Source organism: Phalacrocorax carbo, chromosome 2 (assembly GCF_963921805.1).
Source record: "Phalacrocorax carbo chromosome 2, bPhaCar2.1, whole genome shotgun sequence".
NCBI lineage: Eukaryota > Metazoa > Chordata > Aves > Suliformes > Phalacrocoracidae > Phalacrocorax > Phalacrocorax carbo.
The window spans coordinates 63,563,017-63,588,003 of NC_087514.1; the positions used below are offsets into that span (position 1 = coordinate 63,563,017).

Sequence of the window (24,987 nt, forward strand, 5' to 3'; positions counted from 1 at the left end):
AACAATTAATCCATAAAATAACTGATAAACCATGGATAAGAGAGGAACTCAAACAGAATCCAGGAAAAGATTTGTTAAATTCCTTGCAGGCCTCTCCTGCTTGTTACAGAGGTATGGCTTGCTGACTGTGGTGGGAGAGAAATGAGAACAGTATCTCTTTTTGTCTGTGGCTCTAAACCAAAGGAACTAAAGGTCTCATACAGAGGAACATGAATTTACCTTAGCTCCATTTTCACAGTTCCCAGATGAGAAACAATGATGACCTGAGGGAGCCAGCAGTGTTCCCTTAGTAGTCTCTCTATTAGGTATTTGAAATATATTGAAAATTAAAGTGATAAGATTACCTTCCACTTAAGAAAACACATTGATTCTTTAAAAATATGAGCAAAATTAAAGATGAATTTAAGAAAATTACTTATGGCACAAAAAACACATTAACGTTGCCCACATCATTATTAATAGACAAAGAAGGTTATTTTGGCTGAGGTGACAAATTACCTTTCCACAGCAGAAGGAAAAAAACAGTTTACAAATTCAAGCTGTAAAGTTATTAAACAAGATCTGACCGTACTAAGAAATGTACGGCATATTAGAAAAGTCAATTTCTTAAATTAAATGGCAAATCAGCAAGTGGATGAAGTACTGACCTTGGATCGGGGTGGTGCTCGGATGTACCATTTACAGTCTACTGCTTCAGTTTCAGAAGCTTTTCCTTCTTTGACAATTTGTACAGATTCCACAATTCCTTCAGGTCCTCCCATCTCAAACTCACAAACTGAATAACAAAATACCAGAAAAAATGAAACCTGAACAGCAAACAAAAATATTTTCTGCAGCAGAGTGCAAAGGCCTCCAAGATAAAAAAAAACCAAACAAACCAAACCAACATACCAACCTGGCAATGGTTTCAAAACGCCAAGGTCCTTAAAATCTGGATCTTAAAAATTAAGAAAGAGAAAATTAGTTTTGTTCAATATCTTGGCTATATCAATGTGCTAAAATTTGACAATGCACTTCAGTGTGATAATGATACAAATATTTATTGGAAATAAGAAATGTTTCAAAACTATGGCAACACAATAATTATTAATGCAGAAATTATTGATACTACCATAACAAGTTCTTTTCTTTTCTGTTATGAAGTCCTGCTTTTCTCTGTCTTTCTCTTTCACAAGAATGAGATCAAAAATATTTCTGCATAGAATGGCAAGCAATATCATCACACAGCTAACCACAAGATATTTTAATGCATCAGTCTAATGAAGTAGGATATATTTACAGATCCATTCAGATTTTTTTTGCCTATTTTGCATTTTGCAGTATAACACCCCACTTAACTAGAGAAATCTAAAGTTTGTTCTGCGCTTATGAATACTCTGCCATCCCTACTGACAGAGAGGAGACACTTTCTTTGTAAGAAGCATCCATCTGGTCTTCCTGGAATAAATACCATAAGGATTTACCATGGAATACATTGTGCTAACAAGGTAATAAGTCTAAGATATGTGCTATTTTCAATCAGATAAACATGATTATATTTACTGTCTGAGATATTTTGTATCATGCTTTTATAGCCAGGTATAACATATAGATGAAATGAAATGAGCATCTTAAACTTATGCTTCAACAGACAACTACCTATAGGCAAATCATCATTTCATAAAATTTGGTCCAGTTTGAAGATACTGTCCAAAACCAGAAATATGAAAAAAGCTAATGTATTTCAAGAGAAGATGACTTCTTCATAATAGTCTAGTCATGTCTGGGAGATTTTTATCTCTTGCACTGCTTTTCTACCTAAAATTAATGTTCTGCATTGTTTTCCTCATTTTCAGGAGGAAAAAAAAAAAACAAAACCAGAAAGAAATCCACTGGCCTTTACTTTTTTTCTGGAAAGTTGATAGGATCTGGTCTTCTAACACTTCAACTTACATAACTACATACAACCACTTACATAACTACACTTAAACACTTACATACAAGCACTCTGCATTAAGATTCTCCTGAGCCATATACATAGGGCCCAGGCCTCAAAAGTATTGCACAAAAGGAAAACCGAGGTAGAGTTTGAGCCATGTAGTCTACTAATGGAATTGATCTTATTATTTCAGGATTGGGTCAATGTAGAAAAAGTTATAAATAAAAAAATTAAGAGAAATTTTTGAAGTAGGAAATGTATCAAATGAAAAAAATCCCAACCCACCACCAAAACTGGTTTTCCCCACTAACCTTAGTCAAGCCAGGACAGTAAAAATCATAATCAAATAATATCCTGAAAAAGTCTATTGTTCTATAAACAAGATCAGCCATTTTGACCTGAAGAGTCAAAATGCGATGACTTCAAAAACTGGAGTTGTAAAATCACTTTTTAAAACTGTCCCTCTATAATCAGGCTGCTCCTGTTCTTCCCAGTTATCTTTTACAGTTACACGATATAAAATGTGAGTAAATACTCATGAACTTATAGGATTTCAAATAAAACTGAGTAGGCACTTAATATTAATTGTTACGCAGTTCTATAGTTCAGCAGATAGATATGAAAACCAGCAACACTAAATGAATTACATTTAATTGAAACATTTCAGTCAATATACTCAGATGTTGATAACTAGTGCTGAAAGCAAGATACTTATAGGAAACCTACTTTGTCTACTGGTTCAAAGTAACATCAGAACTGTGTCTAGTGTAACCACTACATTTTTTCCTTTTGCTGAGTTTGCAGGGATAACTCTGGTTTACTGAAAACACTCCACCACATTAGCAAAGTACAGAGGAGGAAAGGAAAAAAGGACCTTGACAAGATTTCTCCCATATGAAGGAGTTTTTATATAACGGAGTGCTAGTAGCAAGAATCCCGGCTGAAGTGTAATCTAGACCATGCAATTTGCCCCACAAAACAATTCTGAAGGTATGTTCTTATTTTTTAACAATACAGTAACATTAGTAACAATGCAAATAGATGTGCATAATCTGTTAAAATTCTAGAAATATGGTAGATCCTTCTCAGTTTTGAAAAATAATATTTTACCCACCTTTCTACATCTCAAGAGTGATACAGAAATAAAATCTATGACACTTGAAGTGATACACTTCATTAAACGTTAATAGTATACCAATATTATTATAGTAAAAACAACCATCTGTAAATAAGGTACTACCAGAGATGCTGAAAATTCAACCATGTTTAAACATATTTACCCAGCAAAAGTTTGTTTTTTAAATAGTCTACCATTAAACAGATTATACTTTAGCAGCTCTTCTGTATTTAATTCAATCAAATCGTTATTATCAGTCTGGCTGAGTCAGAACCCTTTTAATGATATCTAAACACTGACTGGCTAGATCTTCCAATAGACAGATAGTCCTGATGAAAATCACATTCCCATTAGGAAAACCTCCCAAGACAGGAAAATTTTGCCGTGAAAAATAAGATTGATCACCTATTATGTGAGAGAAAAACAGGAGGCAATAGGTCTTGAGGGGAATGCAGTACATATAAACTTTTTTTATGGGGATCTCCTTAATGGGGAAATGAAGTGTGTAAAGAGAAAAACAGGAATTTTAATAAGAAATGTGAAAATGTGTAAAAGATATAAATGCAAGACCTTACATCCAAAAGAAGGTCTGTGGCTCTTTCCTGAATCATTGAATGTCCCTTTTAAACCGATTAAAACCAACAAAATAAAGGTTATCCAGAAATTCCCTTTGGTGATATATTACAACCTATTCCTCAAATAATAGATTCCTGCAATGTTTAGTTACTATAACCTTTTCTGTAAAGTCTCCGTGAAGCACATAATTACATTTGAAACTCCTTATAAGATGCAAAAATCTGTGCCAGGTTATTTAGAGGTACTGGCAAACAAGCAGAATGAGAAACTTTGGAGTGGCCCAAGGAGAAAAGGAGAAAATGGTGATAATCTTTAATATCCTCAACCAGTAAAAAAATCCAGTGGATGAGCAGGCAGTGAGGTGGAGGGGAAACCAGGCCCATGATGGTGACTAGGCTGAATAACCAGGCCCATGATGGTGGTGATCAGCAGCACAAAGTCTAACTGGAGGCCAGTGGTGTACCCAAGGGGTCAATACCGGGTCGATCCTGTTTAACATCTTTATTAATTATCTGGATGATAATGCAGAGTGTAACCTCAGCAAGTTTGCTGATGACACAAAACTGGGAGGAGTGGCTCATACACCAAAGAGTCGTGCTGCCTTCCAGAGGGACCTCAACAGGCTGAAGAAATGGCCTCACAGGAACCTCAAGAAGTTCAACAAGGGGAAGTGCAAAGTCCTGCACCTGGGGAGGAATAACCCCCTGCACCGGTATATGCTGGATCCACCCATCTGGAAGATAGCTTTGAAGATAAGGACCTGGAGGTCCTGGTGGACTCCAAGTCGAACATGGACCAATAACGTACCGTTGCAGCAAATAATGTCACCAGTATCCTGGGGGTGGGGTGCATTAGTAGGAGTGCTGCCAACAGGTTGAGGGAGATGATCCTTCCCCTCTACCCAGCACCACTAAGGCTACACCTGGAGTGCTGGGTCCAGTTCTGAGCTTGCCAGTGCAAAACTGACATGGAGCTACTGGAGACAACCTAGCAAAGGGTCATGAAATTGATGATGGTACTGAAGCATCTCTCATAGGAAGAAAGGCTGAGAGAGCTGGGACTGTTCAGCCTGGAGAAGAGAAGGATCAGAGGTGATCCTACCAATGTGTATAAATACTTGAATGAAAGGTGCAAAGAGGATGGAGCCAGGCTTTTTGTCAGTGGTATCCAGTGACAGAACAAGATGCAATGGGCACACACTGAAACACAAAATGTTCTGTCTGAACATCAGGAAACTGTCTTCCACTGTAAGGGTGACTGAGCACTGGCACATGTTGCCCAGAGAGGTTGTGGAGTCTCCATCTTTGGACCTATTCAAAAGCTGTCTAGACACGGTTCTGGACAAGCAGCTTTAGGTGACCCTGCTTGAAAAGGGAGTTGGACAAGATGACCTCCAGAGGTCCCCTCTAACTCCAGCAATTTTGTGATCCTGTGATTCTGTCACAACTAAACACTGGAATGGGCTAATATTGAAATAACTATTTGAAAGACAAATCTAAAGTAATAACAGGGATTAGACAAATCTCTGCCTCAATGCGTACTTGTTTTGGTGGAACTTGCTTTAAGTCAGGGCAACATATATATCCAACCTAGAGAAATCTGTGATATTTAGGACTGGTTTCAGATGAATCCACTAGGTCTTAATGGGAGCCTCTAAAGGCTGTGGATGCTGGCTCTGGGATCTATTCTATCCTGACCCATGGAAACCATGCTATGTTTCTTTCTTTTTAGTTTCACTGTTAATATGCACAAAGTCTGGCTTTTCTAGGCAGCTGGGAGGCATGGAATTTAACTGCAAAAACAAGAGGACAGTTGTAATGAGTTACGGCACCTGATTGCTCAAAAATTTTATGAAATAAAGAGAATGGTAGATTAAAAAAGGATTGTAGGTTAACTGGATTAACTCTTCAAAAAGTAGGTAAATGATTTTGTTTAAAAGTAAACTGCAGCATCTTATGTGGTTGCTCAGCTGTGGCATATCCACATAGAAACATATTTGCCCACCTGTGCACACATGTATGCATGCACATACTCCAAGTCATTTGTACAGAAAGTGAAGTTGTTTAAAATTCTATTACTTGAGTGATTTCTGTGACAGTTAGATAGTATCTAACAGAAACGGGAAATGCATAAAGTTCAAACTAATTTCTAGCAACAAGATACTGTGCTGTTAAGTATTATTACAAATCTGTTTTAAAAGTTCAAATTTTGAATAAAAAATCCACAGTAATCAAAACTGTTCAAATTGTCTTCAAAGACAGATGCCACAAGGCTTTTAAAAGTAATTTTAATTCATACAGAAAAATTGTAGTATTTTCCTTCTTACAAATACACAAATTTGTGAGTAAACATCTCACATTTTATTCATCAGTTTCCTTAGCTTTTCATATAAAGTTCATTTTGGCATCTTCTTATACTGTCAACATCACACTTGTTACTTGTAGGAACAATAGATATCTCACTCTTGGAAGTCAAATGATTTAAGTTCACAGATGCTTCAATCTCTCTTTTAACAATAATGGAAGATTGAATTAGTATGTTCCTTAGCATATGTGGACTAGAATATACTTAATAACACAGACTTTTTTATATCTGAAGTACAGTGTATACAGTGAAGAATGTGAGCAATTACTGTATGGTCAGAAGTCAAGATGAAGGAAATGTCTACCACAAAATCCTCGTGCAGATATGACACCTAATTGTGATTAATTTTTGAGGTTTTTTTTTTCTGTTCTTCTATAAATGAGAAATGAAGGAATTATTTGATCAAATACAAAGGGTTGATGTTTGAAACATAAACAAGTTTTTGCTGTCTGTGAATACAAAACCCTCCTTTTTAGTGGGTGTACACACAAAGTAGTCACAATATGTAGAAACCATATTTCCTAATGATAAATAGGAAAACTGTCCATTTTCACTCATTAAACAGACTGCTGTAAATACATCTTTTCATTTTCCTATCTTTGAATGACTAAATAGGCATTCAGCATTGACCTATCAATATTTAATAAATTTTACCACATGCATGTAGTCCTCTGTCATAGAACTAATTAGATACCTGATTTCACATGTAACTGCTCATAGAAAAGTAAAGATAATTGCGCTATTCAGCAAGCCACCAGTTATTTATTTTCAAGTCTATGAAGCTGGGTTCTTTTGCAATGATTTCCTAATTGCCTAATTAGGCTAAATGCCTAAACCAGTCCTGCCCTCTTGAGGGGTGAAATATAATTCTCTGTAAAAGCAGAGCTTGCAGGCCTCAGTACAGAACTGCAGGATTATTCTAAGGTATTTTATGTGGTTGCCTCCTAGTATTCAATGAGACAGTAAAAATACTAGAAGGTGATGACCAGAAGATTTTAAAATCATATAAATCTTCTCAAATAATCACTAAAGCAGTTCTAAAGTAGAAAAACATTTTTATAAGTAAACATTTTTTTTGTGAGGTGTACAAACAAAGGCGACTTAGCTATTCTGCTGGGGAAAGTAAAGGAAAAGTATCAAGTAGAAAAAAATACTAAGTAAAATAGATGTGCAAAAATACACAAATTATTTTCCTGTTTGCCAAAAATGAAATTTGTTTTGATGAATCTTTTCAACTCCGTAGTCTTGTTGAATCTTCCATATAGATGTCTACATCTGTATTAAAGATACCAAAGAATCTTGAAAGAAAGTCTATAATTTGCTAGACACCCTGAAAAATAATTTTATAATAATTATAGCTGGCAATAGGATGTGCTGTATTTGGTCTTTGTTTTTTATGTTCTTTCTTTTAAGGACAATATTGTGAGCAAGGGCAGCTATTTAGGAGGCTGCATATTTGTAAGCTAAAACAATGCTTCTCAAATTTTTCACTCCTTAGCACAGTCATGAAAGAACTTAAAGGTGGTAAGTGCAAATATAGAAGTGAATGCGACTCTTGCAGTTTCACCTTGAAGATCTACCTGCTATTAGATCAGCAAGAAGTCATATGAAGCCAAATAAGCCAAAAAAGTTTTGCATTCTGGAGAAGTTTGAGAAACACTGTTTTTGAGGTTGTAGGTCCACAAGGAGACACTACTTTGTCTTGCTTTTGGTGATCTGACTCACAGTAAGGCGCACTAAAGCTACCATTTGTCTTAGGAAGAAATTTTATAAATGAATGCTGCAAGCAGTAGGTGAAGTAAAATCACATATAGAAAAATACAGTCAACCTGCTCTAGTTACTTTAACCAGATGCCATATATTGCTGTAATAACACAAAGTGCTGCCCAGAAGCCTGATTTCTAAAATTTTTTTTTAGTCTTTTGTCACATTTACTAATCTCAGCTCATACTCACAATAAAAGTAACTTTATAGAGCAATTAATATGTTATACTGATTTAAAAACTGCACAGATATGGTGAGCTCATTAAGACGACACATACTGCAAGTGTTAGCAATAGCCAGACATTTGTATACAAAAAATTAATATTTGTTTCTTTAACATGTCTTTGCATAACTTCTTGCTAAGACTGGTCAAACTGAGCAGACAAGTGCCTGAATGAACTCTACTGGAACAGACCACCTGGTTACAGAGGTTGCACCTAGATTTCCCTTTTCATGCACACAATGGCAGGTTTTGAGATCTTAGCCTGCTTGCCTCCTTCGTCTACTCTGTAAGCTGTTTAGAGTAGGTTCTTTCTCCAGTGTAAATTTTGTATGAATGGGAACCGTGTTAGAAGGTAAGAGGACTCATGAGAACCTCAAATGGTGCTTGGACTATTTGGTATGTGCACCTAAATCCCAGAATTGAGAAGTACTTCTTGGAACTGACCTAGTGAAGAAGGAGAGCAAGAATGGGCAACAATGTCATACTCAGGCTGGTGAGTGGAAAGGGGAAATCTGGGAGCCTTGATGATATGTGTGGGATTATTTGGCGATCATTTTTATTATGTTAAATATTTACACTAGCAGCTCAGTGCTGCAGTTAGGTATCATACTCCCCTTAGGCAGCACACTTTGTGTGGAAACATGGGGAAAAATGATCTATGACAAATATTGCAGGGGCTGCATATACCTTAATCTGCCAGTTGTCCAGAAATGTGTGAAACAAGTCTGAATGAGCTCAGGAGCCCACTTTATCTGAGCAATGCAGCCTTGCTGCAACAGTGCAGCTGACGTGACTGGCAGGACTGGCTATCAGTTAAGGGCAGCACCTTGTATGCGTCTCCCCAAGATAATACCCCAGTAGCTTCCTGTGATTGACTAATGGTCTCTGAACTTGATTAGGAAGAAAGATATGCAATGTAAAAGTGCTATGAAGCTTTTTTTTAATTATGTTGAATATTAAGTATGGCCTAGTCATGCAATTTCAGCACAATACTACCGAGGCCTGGGATTTGTCTCACTGGTTATGGGTGACCCCTAGCCCAGCCCAAGGAAATAACACTTTAAATTCATGACAGAAGCATAGGGAAAAATGATCCAGAGGGTTTAGCCAGAACTGGTTGGTAGGCATTATTTTTTCAGATTGAATAAATGTATGCATGGTTATTGCTTTCTACCATTGAGTGCAAAATCTGCATATCCTTTTCAGAGAGACCAATCATGCTGTATCAGTCCATAGAGTGGATTTCCCAGGACAGAGGGAACTTTTGGGAATAGCTTGCTTATTTCAAGTAACCTTTGTTATTTTATCATAGGAGAAGTTCTTTCTTCTAGTTTTACCTCAGAACATTCAACAGAATTAATACATTCACTGCAACGTTCCCAATTCTTTTGAAGAGCTAACAGCTTTTTCAGCTATTATAGTCAACAGAATGTATTACTTGTGCTACTTCAAATAGTACTGAATAACCTGTAGTTGACTGCACATTAAGACACATTTCCAATGCAAACAGAAACATCAGCATAGTGTTTATACCTACTAACAGTCCCCTGCTGTAGCTGGTCGTGCCAGCTATAGCACGTATGCTATTGGCATCTTTCTGAAGACAACTGCATCTCACATGAGAAACTCAAATATCTCCTCTACTTTCCACATGTGAATAGTTCATCATCCACTTTTACAAGAGATTTCTTGCACTGTCCCCAAATATTTTTCCCTTACAGCCTAGAAAAGCACCAGGTGGACTTTAGCTAAAGTGAATAACCATGTCAGAGAGCACTGGAAGGGAACTGAGCTGTGTATGTAAAAACAACTGATTAGTAATCTGGCCATTATAAGATACCAGAAAGAGATGGACTAGACACAATACTGCAGAAAATATGATCCTTAGGGTGGAAAAAAGTGAAATAGCCATAAACATAAAGCCATTCATTGGTTTACTGTGCAACTGCTAGAGTTTTGAAAGTTATTGGATGAATTGTGTTGTAGTGCTCTCCTATAACAAAGTCTTTGTATGATTCCAAAAGTCAATATCACAGGATGTTTTTAAAATGTATTCTATATCCAGAGGAGAAATCTGTTGGTGTTTAGGATCAGAGGGAGAATTCTAGGTTTTCATCCCATTGGAGCCTGAATGCTCTTTTCAAAAGGAAAAATAAAAAAACCTAGAACATATCAAAAGAAGAGTGAAATTCATTTGTTAAACCAAATTGTCAACTCTAATTGTAATTATATGTGCCCACCACAGACACTTTCAGAGAACAAGGGGAAGTCTAAAAGCCACATAGCTCAATGAATTGCTGAGAAAGGCATATCAACACGAAGTCCCAGAAGCAACTGTGGGAAAAACATGCCTTTTGTCCTGTCTTTTTAGCATCCATAGCAGTATAGCTTTTAGTGATACCAGAGCTTTCCTTCTTCTCCCACTACTTTTAGGAGGTTTCCTGCCTAGAAATTGCCCTTTCGGGGAGCACTGAGCTGTTGACCCCAGCAGTTTTCCCAAATGTACAAAGCCCTCTTTACAGAACAAGAAGATGGGTTTTCATCAGCTTTAGCTAAAGATTATACTGTAGAGATTCCCTGGAGATATTCTTGCACTTTCTTTTTTTTTCTTCATCTTTTTAACAGCATAGGGTAACAGGTTTCTCTGAGGAAGAGTTTCAGTATAGTCCAGTTGTTAGAAAGAAAATAACTCTGTATGATAAACTGTGAATTCCTACTTAAATTACCTACAAATTTATGAATTTTACATTTCATTATACAAGATAAGCTTAAGATATTTAAAGTATATAAATGATATATGGGAAGGGAGTAATAACCCTTCCACTCTTTCCAGTATTATGAAATTCAACTTCTCCTGAGATAACAGGAGGAAAACATTTTGATAAATTTTTGGTTAAGTAAGGTTTTGCAGCTAGGTTTTTGGCCTTACAGTTCATCTGCTTCCTGTTGGTTACAACTTCATGAGTGACATCCCCTTTTGTTCAAATAGATAATTTTTCTCCAATTTCATGCAATTAAAAGTGTGAGAGAACAGTCCAAACCACAATTAATTGCTAATGCTGACCTAGCATAAACATAATCTGTTAGAAACAAGACACTAGGTCAGCTGGGACTTTTATTATTTTGATGAGGAAAGCCCTGTTGTAAGCTTTACTATGTATTTGACTGAAACAAACATAATTCATACCAACCCTAGCCCCAAATGGTTTCCACTTAAATTAATGAATAAAGATTGTTTCTCATCAGTAACAGTAAAACATGTTTTGTTATAAGCTCACATAATAAAATCAACAGGATGGTATATTCTAAATAAAAGGGTATTGTCTTCAACCTTTTTACCTTGTTCTTTAAACAACAAGTTCCTTCTAATGGAGCCTCAGTCCTCTTTGAGTATCATTTATGCCACACACTGTGTTCACTAACCAATTGTCAAACTGGTTTGTCATGAACATCAGCAAGCAAATAGGTTTGTGGATAACTGGAGATCTGTAATCTAAATTTTGAATAGAGTTAGATTTGTGCCTAAAAGAACTCAGTTACCACTGACTTTTCCATACCCCAGAAACTCCAGATCCAGGTATCCCTAAAAAGTGATTATGTTCAGTATAGATTAGTAAATTTTTCATTCTATTCTTATAACTTGGGAATTTAGATTAAAAAATCATAGTTTCCATGGAATTTAACAGATTTGCAATTTTTCTCCTCTATTCAAAAGGTACCAGTCTGAAGCAACAATATGATTTCCACTTAATTTACTCACAGTTTTAATATTGCTTCTAACTGAAGCAGGTTTAGAACCACAATCTGAGCTGAATTTAGCAGTTGATTTACTGAGTGCTACACTGATTGGCTCAGCCTCATGTCTACTTTATAAAATATCCAATATTGCAATTAACTGGCTGAAGAGACTGGGAAAAGATCAGCAAAGTGGGTAGTGATTAGAGATTGTATAGTTCTTCTGTTGATGTGTTAATATTTAGAAGAAATGAGGTATCAGGACAGTTTTCACCTTCAGCAGCAGCAGGTCAAACATGATGGTCAGTCACAGCACTCAGGATTTTTAAGTATGGGTCAGCCGCTTATCCAACAAGCAGGCAATAATTAAATTTCATTTGACCAGATCAAGTTTTTGACTGCCAAACGGCAGGATTTTTCCTAGCTTGATTTGAAAGAGTCATTTAAAGCTCTAGTGATAAAATATTCAAATATAAATAAAGCATTTCATTAAAAAGTACTTGGTAAATCATTGATCTATGTGTATATTGGAATATCACTGGTATGTAATGTTCTGGAATACAAACAACTATATTAATGCTACAAATTATTCTTGTGGGGAGAACTCATACAATTACAGAGATTCAAATTACCCAAATGTGATTTTTAAACTACTAAGTCGTCATGCATTTTATTAAAAAACCCAACCTATAAGCTTATTTTATATAATTTCAGTATGGACTTTGTAATCGGCAGCAGTTAACAACTGTCTAATCCACATAATTAAATCAGCATTAAAAAAACAAAACATTTTTTACAATAATTTTCTGCATTCTCTTTTAGTATTAATTTTCACATACAGTTGAGAAATGAGCTACAGGAAAGAAAAGAAAGGAAAAAAAAATCAAGAGAAAACAAGTGGTATCATACAATCTTTTATTAACCCACATATTGCAACCAGCAGATTTGATAACATTGTCTCTTGAGCTTCAACTATCAGATAACATCTGGCAAATGATGTTTGTAAGTCCTGTTACACAACATCTTCTGGCTTCTCAGTGTCATCTAGGGGACTGATATGTGACTAGAATAACACACTTCACACTGCCTGTTCTGTCGTTCTAGTACAAATTTTGATAACGGATGTGCCACAGACATCAGTTTATTTGAATCTGAATTCTCAGAAAATATTTGACAATTCTGTTCTCATCATCTTATTCATGACTCAAGCAATTTTTCTTAACACAAATTCCTGGATATTAGAGGTAGTCTTGACATCAAAGTATTCAAATAAACTTCCTGTATCTCCAATGCGTAATAATCTCTGAAGCAATATTTTAAGATGTTGATCAAAAGCATTTGCTTACTTACTTTCCCAGTTTTGCAATTAATTTATTCCTTTCGATAGCATTCTCAACTGTTTGGTAGATTTCATCACACTAAACATTAAAAAAATTTTAATTGAAAGTCCAGTTTAGACTGTGTAGCACAAACCAAAAATTTTGTTTCACTGAAGTTAAATTCTCCTCTACAAATCTATTTGAGGAAACACTAATGTCAGACACTCATTTACCTGGTGAATTGTAGACTATGCTGTGATCACGTAAAAAAATGTGCATTTGACATAACTGAGAGGAGTCTTCAGAGCAAGAGTAATTTGAGGGCACTGGATTTCTCAATTTCAAAAATATTTGGGTACTTGAATATATGTGGTGTTCATTATATCATGCATTTTTAACAAGAAACAGAAAAGGTCTGTCTTAAGAATTGCTCTCTAAGGGCAAAAGTAGCTTTGCTAACGGTAATGTTACCTGACTTAATTATAAATGACTAGCATATTTTTAATGAAAGGTTCTTAATTAGACTGTATGTTCATACAATTGCAAAGTACTCTTAGATTGGGTGTATCATGGAAGATGAGAATACAAGACTAAACCCAACCTGCCTGACCATGCATCCAACTTCGCTGGTATGAATAGAAGTCTCATTCTTAAACCAGAAAAGGATTTTGTCTGTTTAACTGAAATCTCTTCTGTATTATACAAAGTTGTACATAATGCTTTTATGCATCAGATTATACTAGTTAAATAAACACTGGACTGCAGCAAAACCACTTTGAGAAAAAAAATTTAAAACCTGAGGAAGACAAGAAGGGTTACGGAATCTTGTAGCTTCATTCAATAATTATAAATGCAAGTTTTGAAATTAGTTTTAAATATGTCCTTACAGTAATAAAATAAAAATATCACACTTTTAGTAATAGAATTAAATTTATAGCAAACAATGAGGTTTTGCATTGTCTTTTTGTTAGCTAAAGGGGAAAGAGAAGGCAGACAATACAAATTCAAAAAAAGTAACTGCAAAATATGAAAGTGCAGGTCCATAAAGAAAACAAACTCCTTAAATTTGAATCTTCCTATATCCAGTTCTTTTGCTTAAACAATTGTTTATTGCAGCAAATGTCTCAACACCTAAATGTCTTTATGCTTGCTCCTAAATTAATTGAGAAAATAAATGAACAGAGAATGTAGGCACTTTTAAATGTCTGCAGATTGCTGAACAAATGTGTGAGCAGAGTAAATAAACCAGTGATAAACAGTCATAGCTGGCAACAACATACAGGATGGAAGACAACCACCGTTTTTGGAAGATTTGCAGCTGAGCTAACTCAGGCTCAAGAAATCTGAGTTTCTTCATTATTGGAAAGGCACGTGATAAAGGCAACTACTCTATCCTGACTTCTACCAAGTTCTAAAATCAGCTAGAGTGAGGAGATGGGATTTTGCAGAAACATGATAACACAAAATAACATGATAACATAACACAAAACACATGATAACACAAAAAAATCACAGGCCTCTCTTCCTAACAATAAATAATTTTCTCTTTCAAAAAAATTATCCTTATGTACTGCTCAATTTTTATTTTAAAAAGTTCATTTGGCAACAGATGCACTACCACAAGTTTATGTAGTGAGAATGTAGTAAAAAGTCTACTGGAAACTTTATTTTATGTTTAAAGTTCAAAATCCAAGGAGTGGAACAGGTACTCGTTGCAAATGTTTGCGGAACTAATATCACTTCATTTTACAAACTGTAAACCTGATTGACAAACTGAGTTGGACCTAAAAACTTATCTGAATGAATTAAATTCTAAGCATGGCTGAAGAAAATGATGCGTGTTTACATACAGAAAATAATTTCTTTTCAGATGATTCCAAGGAGATTTTTTAGGGACAAGGTTATCTACTGGAAGAGTAGCACAGGAAGACATCACTAATCATGATGTTCTAACTCCAACAAAAACTCAACCTACTGTAACAGAATATGAAAACAAGTGAAAACTGAGAGTTACTGAACAAGTTGAGCCTACCTAAAGCTATACTAGTGTGATATTGATCAAATAGACAAACACTGAACTGATATATATCTAACACATAATTTGTGTAAAGGTAGAAAACTAGTTTTTAATTCCTGAGAAGAGATGAAGAAATAATAGTTCAGTCCCCCAAAATAAACAAATATTTCATTTTGACTTGGTTCAATAGATGAAAAGGTAGAGGACAGTAATTAAATGTACTTACCTTTAAGTAAGTACCTAAGCCTAGAGATTGCCCAGATCTAGGCACATGCTTAAATGTAGACTTCCTGAAGTTCTCTGCTAAATTGGTACTAAATTTAGTGGCTAGTCAGTGCAACATTTGAGTAGAGTAAGCTTAAGCAACTCTTCTTTGGAATTTTCCTTGGGCATATCAGAAAGTAATTTCAGAGATTTTTGATGGATTACAGTGTTAAATTATAGTAGCTGTTATTCTTATTTGGCCTGAAAGCTTTTGTGAAATGAACAGGTTTTGCAGAGAAAAAAATAAGACACTTATCATTTGGACTTGCCACAATAAAAGATGTGTGCAAATTGAAAATATCTACACATTGAACATAAACTGAACAAAAGTGATTTATTGGCTTTCCCAAACAAAAGAAAAACATTAGCTGTGCTAGTGGCATTCTGCATGAAAAGATGATTTCAAAGATTCACGGGAATTAAAATTATGTGACAATTTTTTTATATTTCAAAGCTAACTAATAAAATGCCTAAAGATACAGTGTAAATTACATTATTTGACATTATAGAAGCAGACCACAGGAGGCTAGCAAATTCTGAATCTTTAAATAGGGATGTTAGACACTGTGGCATCCTGTATTTGGTGACTGAAAATTTTGTCAACTTTACCCCATTGACCAGAAGAATGTTCTGCTTATGAGATTTTAAAGGTATATCTCCACATACTGTGAATAAATATTATAAGGAAAAAAACCCCTTCAATCTACTCAGCGTTCACAAACATTATACAACACTCACAATAAGCAGGTGACACTTGCATGAACCCATTATTACCTTTATATACCTCTTCAGTATAGATTTTCATATTTTAAAGTTTGGATTCTTTTAAGATTGGACTTAAAACATTCAGCTTCTCACTTCCTCAATTTGTCATGATCATTTTTGGGATAACATACCTGCATTCATTCTTTACATAACATCTGTTAACCTTACTGATATGAGGTCCGTTCATAACTCCCCAGTGTACATATAAGGTAAAGGTATATATGTTAAAAAGAACTTGTCAGTAGCTTGAGGTAGGTTATAATTGTACAGAGACAGGGTGAAACAGAGAAAGGGAAAAAACAGGTAAGAGTAAATCTGGGTGTTCAGAGGCTTGATTCAAGCTCTTGATTTTCCACCAGGTTTGTGTCTAACAATACATATATTGGCTAGAATTAGGCATAGAGATGACATCTACCTCTCACAGAAATCTTTTTATTTCTGCTCCTCACATGGAAAGGACTATGCATGATAGTATTTCTCTACCCCATGAGAGCAGTATGATGTTAAAGATTTCAGGCTCTTTGATATTACATAAGAGAGAAAGAGAAGACAGATCAAAGGCATGGATACTGTAATGGGCCAGCTAAAAGTTTATTTACAAAATAGTTGGAACAAAATTTCTATCAAAGTTGAAGGAAACGTGATCTTACTATTGGACCTGAGCAGCAAAGAAGCTCAGATATGATACCTGAGATTAAAGAATTACACAGTCTGCATTTCTCAGCAGACAGTAATCAAGTCAACATTGGTCATAGCCATCAATATCAAAAGATATATTAAGATGACAACATACACCTACTAGAACTACAAATATACAAAAAAACCCAATATTCACTAACATTCACCTCAGTACTGGTAAGCAAAAGAGACTCTCTAGACTGACCTCTTCACAAAAAAATATGAATATTACGCTCAGAAAATGAACCAATGCTAAAGAGCTGATCAGTATACACAACAAAGGCTGAGAGAGGATATATTTTGAATTTGACACATTTACTAATTTACTAACCATTGCATACTGCAAAAATATTTAGTTCTAGAAACAGAAACATGACTGACTTTTCCAAAGATTACAGTGTGCAGGATCAGAGCTACTAGTTATTGGGCAAGAACTCTTTTTATTAGTTACAGAGGACTGTGAGCTTTCTAACAAGGGTTTGCGTGCATTACTTTAAGGAGAATTAGCTAGAAGCAGTATTCAAAGAGTAAAAACTCTTTTAAAGAAAGCTAAATATGACAATAAAGATCCTTACTTATTGCTGTTAGAATTGAGAAATACTTCATTAAATGAACAGACGATAACAAAAAATCAATAACCAGAGTTACCTGAACTTTTGCAAATACCAAATTAACAAATATGACTGAAAACAAGCGATATAAATATGATTTTGTATCTAACATAAAAGCATTATTTTCTATACAGACAGTTAAAGAATCAGACCACTTTGCAACTCTGGCTAGAATAAAAAATAGTCTCTCTGCCTAACAGAAGGGCCACAGTCATGCTGATTAGACAAAAGCACTGAGGTGATTGTCAAGATTTATTAGCTACACCCGTAACACCTCAGAAACCTGTAGATACAATACATAAAGATAAAAATTCAACGGCTTAAGGAATGGATAAGTAAAGAAAAAGAATAACTTCAATGTCAGCAGAATCCCTGCAGACATCCACAGCGGCCAAGGTCACTAAGAGAAACTATTACAGACAACAGTGTTGCCAGGATGAGGCCACAACACAATCAGCCAGAAGTGCATCCCAGTAAGAGCTATTAGAAAATCTGCCAGATAAGGAAGTCAGATGATCTGGAACAACTTTGAAGAGTATTCAAAAATTCCTTACTCATTACACATGAGGCATGAAGTTTCTAATTTTTTTTCTGAAGAAATAGGTGTTAAAATGTTTGAATGAGAACTACTAAGTAAGATACCTAACAACAGGGTTTGGAGGTGCTATTCTGAATATGCTTATTAGCAGTGAAAATTCTCATTGTAAACAAACTGTTCTAAACACTTGTGAAAGATGACTACCCAGGTTTTCTGGTCGGTACAAATTCCATATTATCTTCCCTGATCCAAGTGCTTCACAAACATTAGCGAAATCAAGAGTTAATGGGGAAAGGTAACACCCAGGGCTTACTGGTTATTTCCACATTTTTCAAGCATTTAAAGCAAAGGGTAATCACTCTATATCAGGCCTAAGGTTAAGCTAACTCAGTATAGTATTTCCATAAAGCCAAAACGGTATCCTTAGGGGAAGGAGCACAAGAAAAGGACCATATTTAAGGAGAATCCTCTCCTGCCTCTAAGATTTAGTTTTAATTGTTCTGTAACAAGTAATAATATAAACTATTCTAAGAATGATGACAATGGTTTTGTAAAAATACAGTTTAATCTAAAAATGTTGGTTTTCTAGAATTATTTTTGAATGCACATCTAAGCTTGCTAAAGGTTTCTCCCAGATGCTTCTGAAAAGACAGACTCTTTGTCAGACAAATGTGGTTCCTCTGTAAATAATGTTTCGCAGTGCAACACCATAATCACCTTTATGGGTGAGATCACCTATGTATCAAGAAAGGTATTTCCTGTGGAGGTAGAAAATAATTATTTGTACCTGCACTGCATTACTATATCCTAGTAAAGCTCCTCTAGAAATCTGTGTTCAGCTTGTTGTGGAATGGATACAGAGCAGAGTTTGTTAGAGGAGGGGTGATACTGATAGCAGAGGGAACAAAGAGCCTATGGCATAAAAAGACAGTACAAGGATTTGGCTTGTGTAGACAAGCAGACTAACATCTTAAAGAAGAGATGACTGCCATCTCTAAGCTCATGACGCAGTGGCATATAGTCCTAGTGAGAAAAGAAGTTTCAGAGCTAACAAGTAACATCAGTATAAGAAGACAGACATAAGCTGACTATGAATAATTTTCAGCAAGAAATCAAAAGAACATTCCTAATAATTTGGATCGTGGAACAGGTCTTCCATTAAAATGTCTGAAGCAGAAAATACCAAAATAAAATTAACACTACAAGTCTATAAAGATCTATCAATAGAGGGATATGAATTTAAACATTTATGACATGAGCTGGAAACTTACTGCTTGCAGTTCCCCTGTGGGACACAATACTACATGACTTGGAAAGCCCCTTCACTCCGGTATTCATACGCAGTCAATACAAATGCAACTCTAATATCCCTAGTTAATGCAGCTTTGGAGTTTTTTCATTCTTCCAATGTTAGAATAGTTAAAACTATAACTTATATTTCTATTACTCTTATTTTTACAGCAAAGCCTAACAGGGCAGTAGCTTAAGTGTTCAACTTCGTTCTATCTGTATTAAGATACACCAAGCATGCAGGGATTTCTAAATCAGGAAGTTCTGTAGTTGCCTTTTGGGTACTGTAGAAAGAAAACTGTAAGTATGTGATAACAAGAGGTAATATGTGACCTGAGAATCCCATGAGATCTTTTAGATACTCATTTGCTCCACATAAGGAATTATTTTTCACTTGAAATTTAAAATAAACATATTGTCTCATTACAATCTCACATTTATGGTACTGAAATACTCTGGGCCTATTCCTACAGTTCCTGTAAGTTAACAACACAACACAAATCAAATTCCCTTGAAAAGACAAAATTTATATAGCTGATCAGGATTTTCAATGCAACATGCAAATGCATCATCCTAGATGTTACAGTGAAATTCCTTACCGTTCACAAGACCAGATACCCTAACACCTTGTAAACAGCAATGAAGTCGTGCACTTGTATGAACACACTAAAGTTCGTAACTCAAGGAAGCTGCTTATAACAGGTAGGAGTGCTGAGGGCTGGAAAGCTCAATAAATGAAACAAATTCATTATTCCTTTTTTTTTTAAACATCATGAGGTTCTGGCTCAAAAGGTTAAATGAAGGGTTATAATAAGTAATTTCTCATAATTACAAACCAGCTCTGATCCCAAAGGAAAAAGATTGACTCATTCAAAGTCACTTGGTTCTGACATTGTTTATTGTTTCTTTAAAAATTGAACTGGATTACAAGTTGGTTAAAAGTTGTAGTCACTGCTGATGTTAACCTAGAAGCACCCAGCGGAAGTTCAGAATTGAAGAAGAAAATAAATAAATGAATAAATAAAAGCAAGTAAGCAAGCTCCCACAAGTGTTCAGCCATCCCAGATGCCTGGGAAATACCCCTTCCTTAAATACACACAAGGCAGGACATTAAATGACAAAATGATTTGACAATATCTTATCTAAGCTCTTTAGAACTGTGTTTTAATTTAATAAAATCACATTAAAGTTTTCATCAGTCCTAAAATATGGAAATTTCCCAATCAGAAAGAATTTGGGTTGTTTTTTTTTTCCTCAAGATAGATGATGTCATTATTCTATTACTCTGACATTCTACAGCTACTTGTATCACTGCAATGAGGATGTAAAATTACTGTTATTCTCATTAGACAGTGTTTTATACTCCACTTTTTGGGACATAAAAGTACCAAGCTTTTTTTCTTTTTTCCATTATCAGGCAGTTAAACAGAAAACGGTACTGACTGACCTTTATGTTAATGAGGCTAAATAAAAACACAGATGGCTTCTACTAAGTGAAGGAACTGAAAGTAATGATGTGCTATCTTAAGCCACTGTCCCGCAAAATCAGGGACTAGGATAAACAGAAATCTGATTATTCTAGACGAGTAAGAAAGCTCAAATAAACATATCCTGTCTCTGTATGAATCCTTGTCTACACTAAAAAAATGACCAATTTTAAAGAACTGTTGTCAAGAATAAGTCACCTTGAAGTAATACTTGAATTTTGCTACACAAAACACTGATTGAACACCATTTCAGAAAATGTTCTTGAGACAAAACTTTTTAGGAAAAATTAGGGTAACAGATTGAGTCCAAGGATGTAGAGATGTAAAATGAAATTTCAGGTGTAGGACTTTCAATGGCCCAAGAAATAACAAAACAAGAGATAGAAAGAATTGTCATGTGACTTGTCTTGTGTGTCTTTTCCTAATCAATCATATTTGCATTCAAAATGAACCAGAGCAACCTGAAAATATTCTAGTTTGACATGCTATTTCTTTTATACATGAGATTTGCAGAAAAAAAACCCAACAAAATTCTTGTATACATTTACGAAGGTTTCATAGGTTCAGATAGTTCCGTTTAGAAATTATTACCATTAATCAGCATTTAACAATAAAATTAAAATTATAATAGTACATAAAGGGTAAATATGTTTTGTTTTGCTTATAAACTCTCATGAATACAAAATGGTTGAAAATTTAATTTACATCCCAATTGCTTCTGGTTATTACTGGTATAGCTGTAATACTATAAAACAACAACTTCTTCCCTTAACCCAGAGTTTGGACATTTAATAGTTGATCCTTATACCATATATATGGCTTCATTCAACCACATCTTGCTTAACCCTGTAATTTATAAAATCAAAAAAGAACACCTAAATTATCCCCTTAATAAGGAACTTCTTTGCAAAATTTTCAGTAGTTTTACCTACTGGTATGTAGGTGTGTTTTTGTTGGGTTTGTGTGCAGTTCTGGATTTGCCATTAAAGTTGTTTCTTCTGCTAGATGTCACTTTTAAGAGTGCTGAAAAGTGCTCTGAAAAAAAATATCTATTTATATTATTTATATTTATATTTATATTTATATTTATATTTATATTTATATCTATTTATATGGAACAGAATTTATGGCAAAGAATTATGTTTGTTTCAAGATGTCTGAAACCCCAGCCTGTTGAGAGGCTATTGAAACTCCACTGGACTTTTGCATCAGTGGATGGAGTTCCAACCATTTCAATAACAAGGAGCCAAATAAATTATTAAAAAGAGAAGTTAGAGTAATTGCGAAGTATTAGTTTATTCCTTAGGATTGCTTTATATAATTTCCTTTTTTTTTTGGACTTACTCCAAACTAGTTTTAAAATGCCTCAGGTGACAGGGCTCTTTCCATTTGCATAGACTAATAGATCCTCATTGGAACATTTTTCCTGATACCTTAATTGATCTTTTTTTCAACTTCATCCAGTTAGCTGGTTTTGTACACCCTGGAGACATAGTAAATAATTTCTTTCCCTGCTTCTCCAGGTACCATTCTAGTAATAATAAATCGTTGCATCTTCAATTTAGTCAAATTTACTTAATTATTTTAAATCTTGCCACTCAGCCACACAGTCAACATCATGTTTCTTGTCTTTATCAGCAAACTAGAGCCTCCATCAAGATAACAAATGCAAAAGTGGCAGCCAAGGAACGTTTCAAGGGTGAGCGGGGACCACACCGATGGGAAACATCAAAGATTGCTTGTACTAAAGAAGTAGCTCTGTTGCACTTGTCACTGGGTTGGAGAAAGCCTCCTATGCAGGCTGTAGTTAGGCAGAGTGTGCTGCTTGCTCCCAGTGAGATGGGTGCAACAAACTCTATGTCCCCTGAGTGTTTAGTTGCTCTGGACACCAACAGTTTCCAAATGAGTATTTTATTTGGTTCAATTTCTTGATGTTCTTTAAAGAGAGGTTAGCTGAAAACTTTCTTCTGATCTCTCTTTTGTTTGTAGTTTAATTTCATAAGTTGTCACTACCCTAGATGGACCTAGATGGTTTAGGTGATAAATTCTGGAGGCAATTCCTCTCTATGCTACTCTTTTATACACTTTTGAAATCCATCGGTCTTTTTGATGAGTTGACAGTAACCCCTCCCACTGCAAACATTTGGACAACAGATCTCAAAACATCAAGCCTTATCCAAGCCTATATAATAAAGGACAGGTCAAGTAATCATGAGGAATGAGAACTGCTTCCTGTTACTGGTGATCAAGGAGGCAGTGTTATTTTGCACTTGTCAGATTAATCACGTTCTCATTTTGGCCAATATTCCTATCATTTGCAGAGCTCCCTACTGAAACCTATGGAGAAAAAAAAAAAAAAAAAGAAAAAAGGAAAGAAAAAGAAAAAAGCTGTTCCATCTGAAGTCTGGAATAATTTATGCTGCTATAGCAATTTACCAGCATTGATCTCTGTGTAGAAAGCCACCTTATATCAGTAGAAAGGGAACGAGGATAAAACATGGTTCATGAAATTGTTTTTCACTTGAGAGTTTTTTAGACAGGCTAAGCTGCAGATTGTTCTATGAACATCTTTTCATATGTAATGAAAAACCCTTTGAAACAAGAAGGACATGAAATCTAAAGCAAAGAACATTCGGTGGAGGTGGGGAGGAAAATGGCAAAAGCCCAGAGAGCCATAGCAAACGAGAGATCAAAATTTAACTCACTTTTCAGAGAGAAGTATGTCTGGATATAGTAAAATTTCATCCTTTGTCTTTGCATTTACAATAGATACATATATCTGGCTGTCATGTTATTGGCTACAGAAATTTTGTGTTCTGTTGCTGTTTGAATCTTCTAAATATGTTTGCCCTCTGGAAGACAGTGCCTTTGACTTAAAAGAAAATGGAACTTTGCTGGGTAATTTTATAACTATTTTTCTTGCATTAAGGAGAGAAAACTGCATAGAGGAACATTAAGTAGTCCTGCTATATTCTATGATGCTACTAGAATAATTAAGCAAGTAGAATGTGGGGCCTTTTAATTTTAGCAGATATTCTAAAGTCTATTGTTCCACGTAATACAACAATTTAGCTGAAACAATACTGACATAATTGACAAAATTACATAATAATTACAGTGCTTTAGAGTGAGCTATATTAAGATATGACTCATCACTCAATACATAAGAAGGTACAGAACTACGTCAAATCCAGCAGTGCAGTGCAGTATAGTGTAGTTGCAGCAAAAAAATGAAATTTAAAATCAGCAATCTTTTGTTAATACATGGGGGGATGCGGGGAATTAATGGAAAGTATGACTATGAATTTTGTTTTAATTTAATAAATTAAATTTAAAAAGTGACAAGAAATAATTGTACAATTACAATTAAGATTTATACCTTTTTTAGAAAAATATTTATTACATTTTACTATTTGAACCTCACATTTCCTCTGACAATACTTTTAATAGTTTGCTTTATTGAAAATGGAGATCTATTCCACTCCTCAGTTGGGCAAACGATTGGTGAAGTGGAAAAGCAATGATGGAATTTTCTGAGATAATTACATTTTTTTATTAGAATACTTTATCAATGATCATTTTGAAAGAAAAGCTGCACAGTGTAACAATAAAGCATAAAACACATAACATCCCATGAAATATTTTGAATGATTTTCTATAATAGAATTTGATTGAAAGCAATATTTTAAAAACTGCAGAGGCTGGATGTATGCCTCTTGGACAAAAATGTATTGAAAATTTCTTCCTTGAATAAGCCTTACTTCGTATGCAAAAGATATATATACCTTCTATGCTTTTTCTATCTGCTAATACTTTCCTTGACAATAAACAGTCCCAGTTAAAGAGATTATTCAACAGCACAATTATACATCACTAGCAAAGTTACTATGCTAAGCTTTTTCTATCAAAAAGTGTGGTTTGTACTCACCAGGTGTAAAATTATACCGAGCAGAAAACCCGATAGATTCCAGCTCACCATCAGCAAAAAATTTAATCCATAGAAATCTGCCACTGGATTTTATCATAGGTGGATTTTGTTGTCCACAGAAACGTCCAATGATTGGGGAAAAGCCAAAAGGTCCATCTCGTACTTCAATATGGTCAAATTTACACTCCCAAGAAGGCTCTATGGAATATTTTTCATCAAAGTGTAGTTCAATGCATTGTCTAGGGGCAGCTAGGGATGAAAAGAAAATTATTTTATTATTTTTCTAAACCAAGACCCTTCAAACGTAAACAAGATTAAAGAAAATCAAATATATCCATTTTGTATGCATCTTAACGTTTTGCCTAAAAACTTGTTTGAGAATTAATACATCTA

At 34.9% G+C, this 24,987-nt stretch overlaps 1 protein-coding gene across 1 annotated transcript in view; it reads right to left on the bottom strand.

The window, feature by feature from the left end:
• The window catches only part of NETO1 (neuropilin and tolloid like 1), a 70,372-nt gene that overhangs the window by 30,286 nt on the left and 15,099 nt on the right, over positions 1–24,987 (bottom strand). The window contains exons 4-6 of the mRNA XM_064443103.1: positions 24,595–24,843; positions 896–937; positions 648–775 (exon numbers count right to left, since the gene is read on the bottom strand). Coding sequence (XP_064299173.1) covers positions 648–775; positions 896–937; positions 24,595–24,843 — 419 coding nt within the window. The remainder of the gene's footprint in view (positions 1–647; positions 776–895; positions 938–24,594; positions 24,844–24,987) is intronic.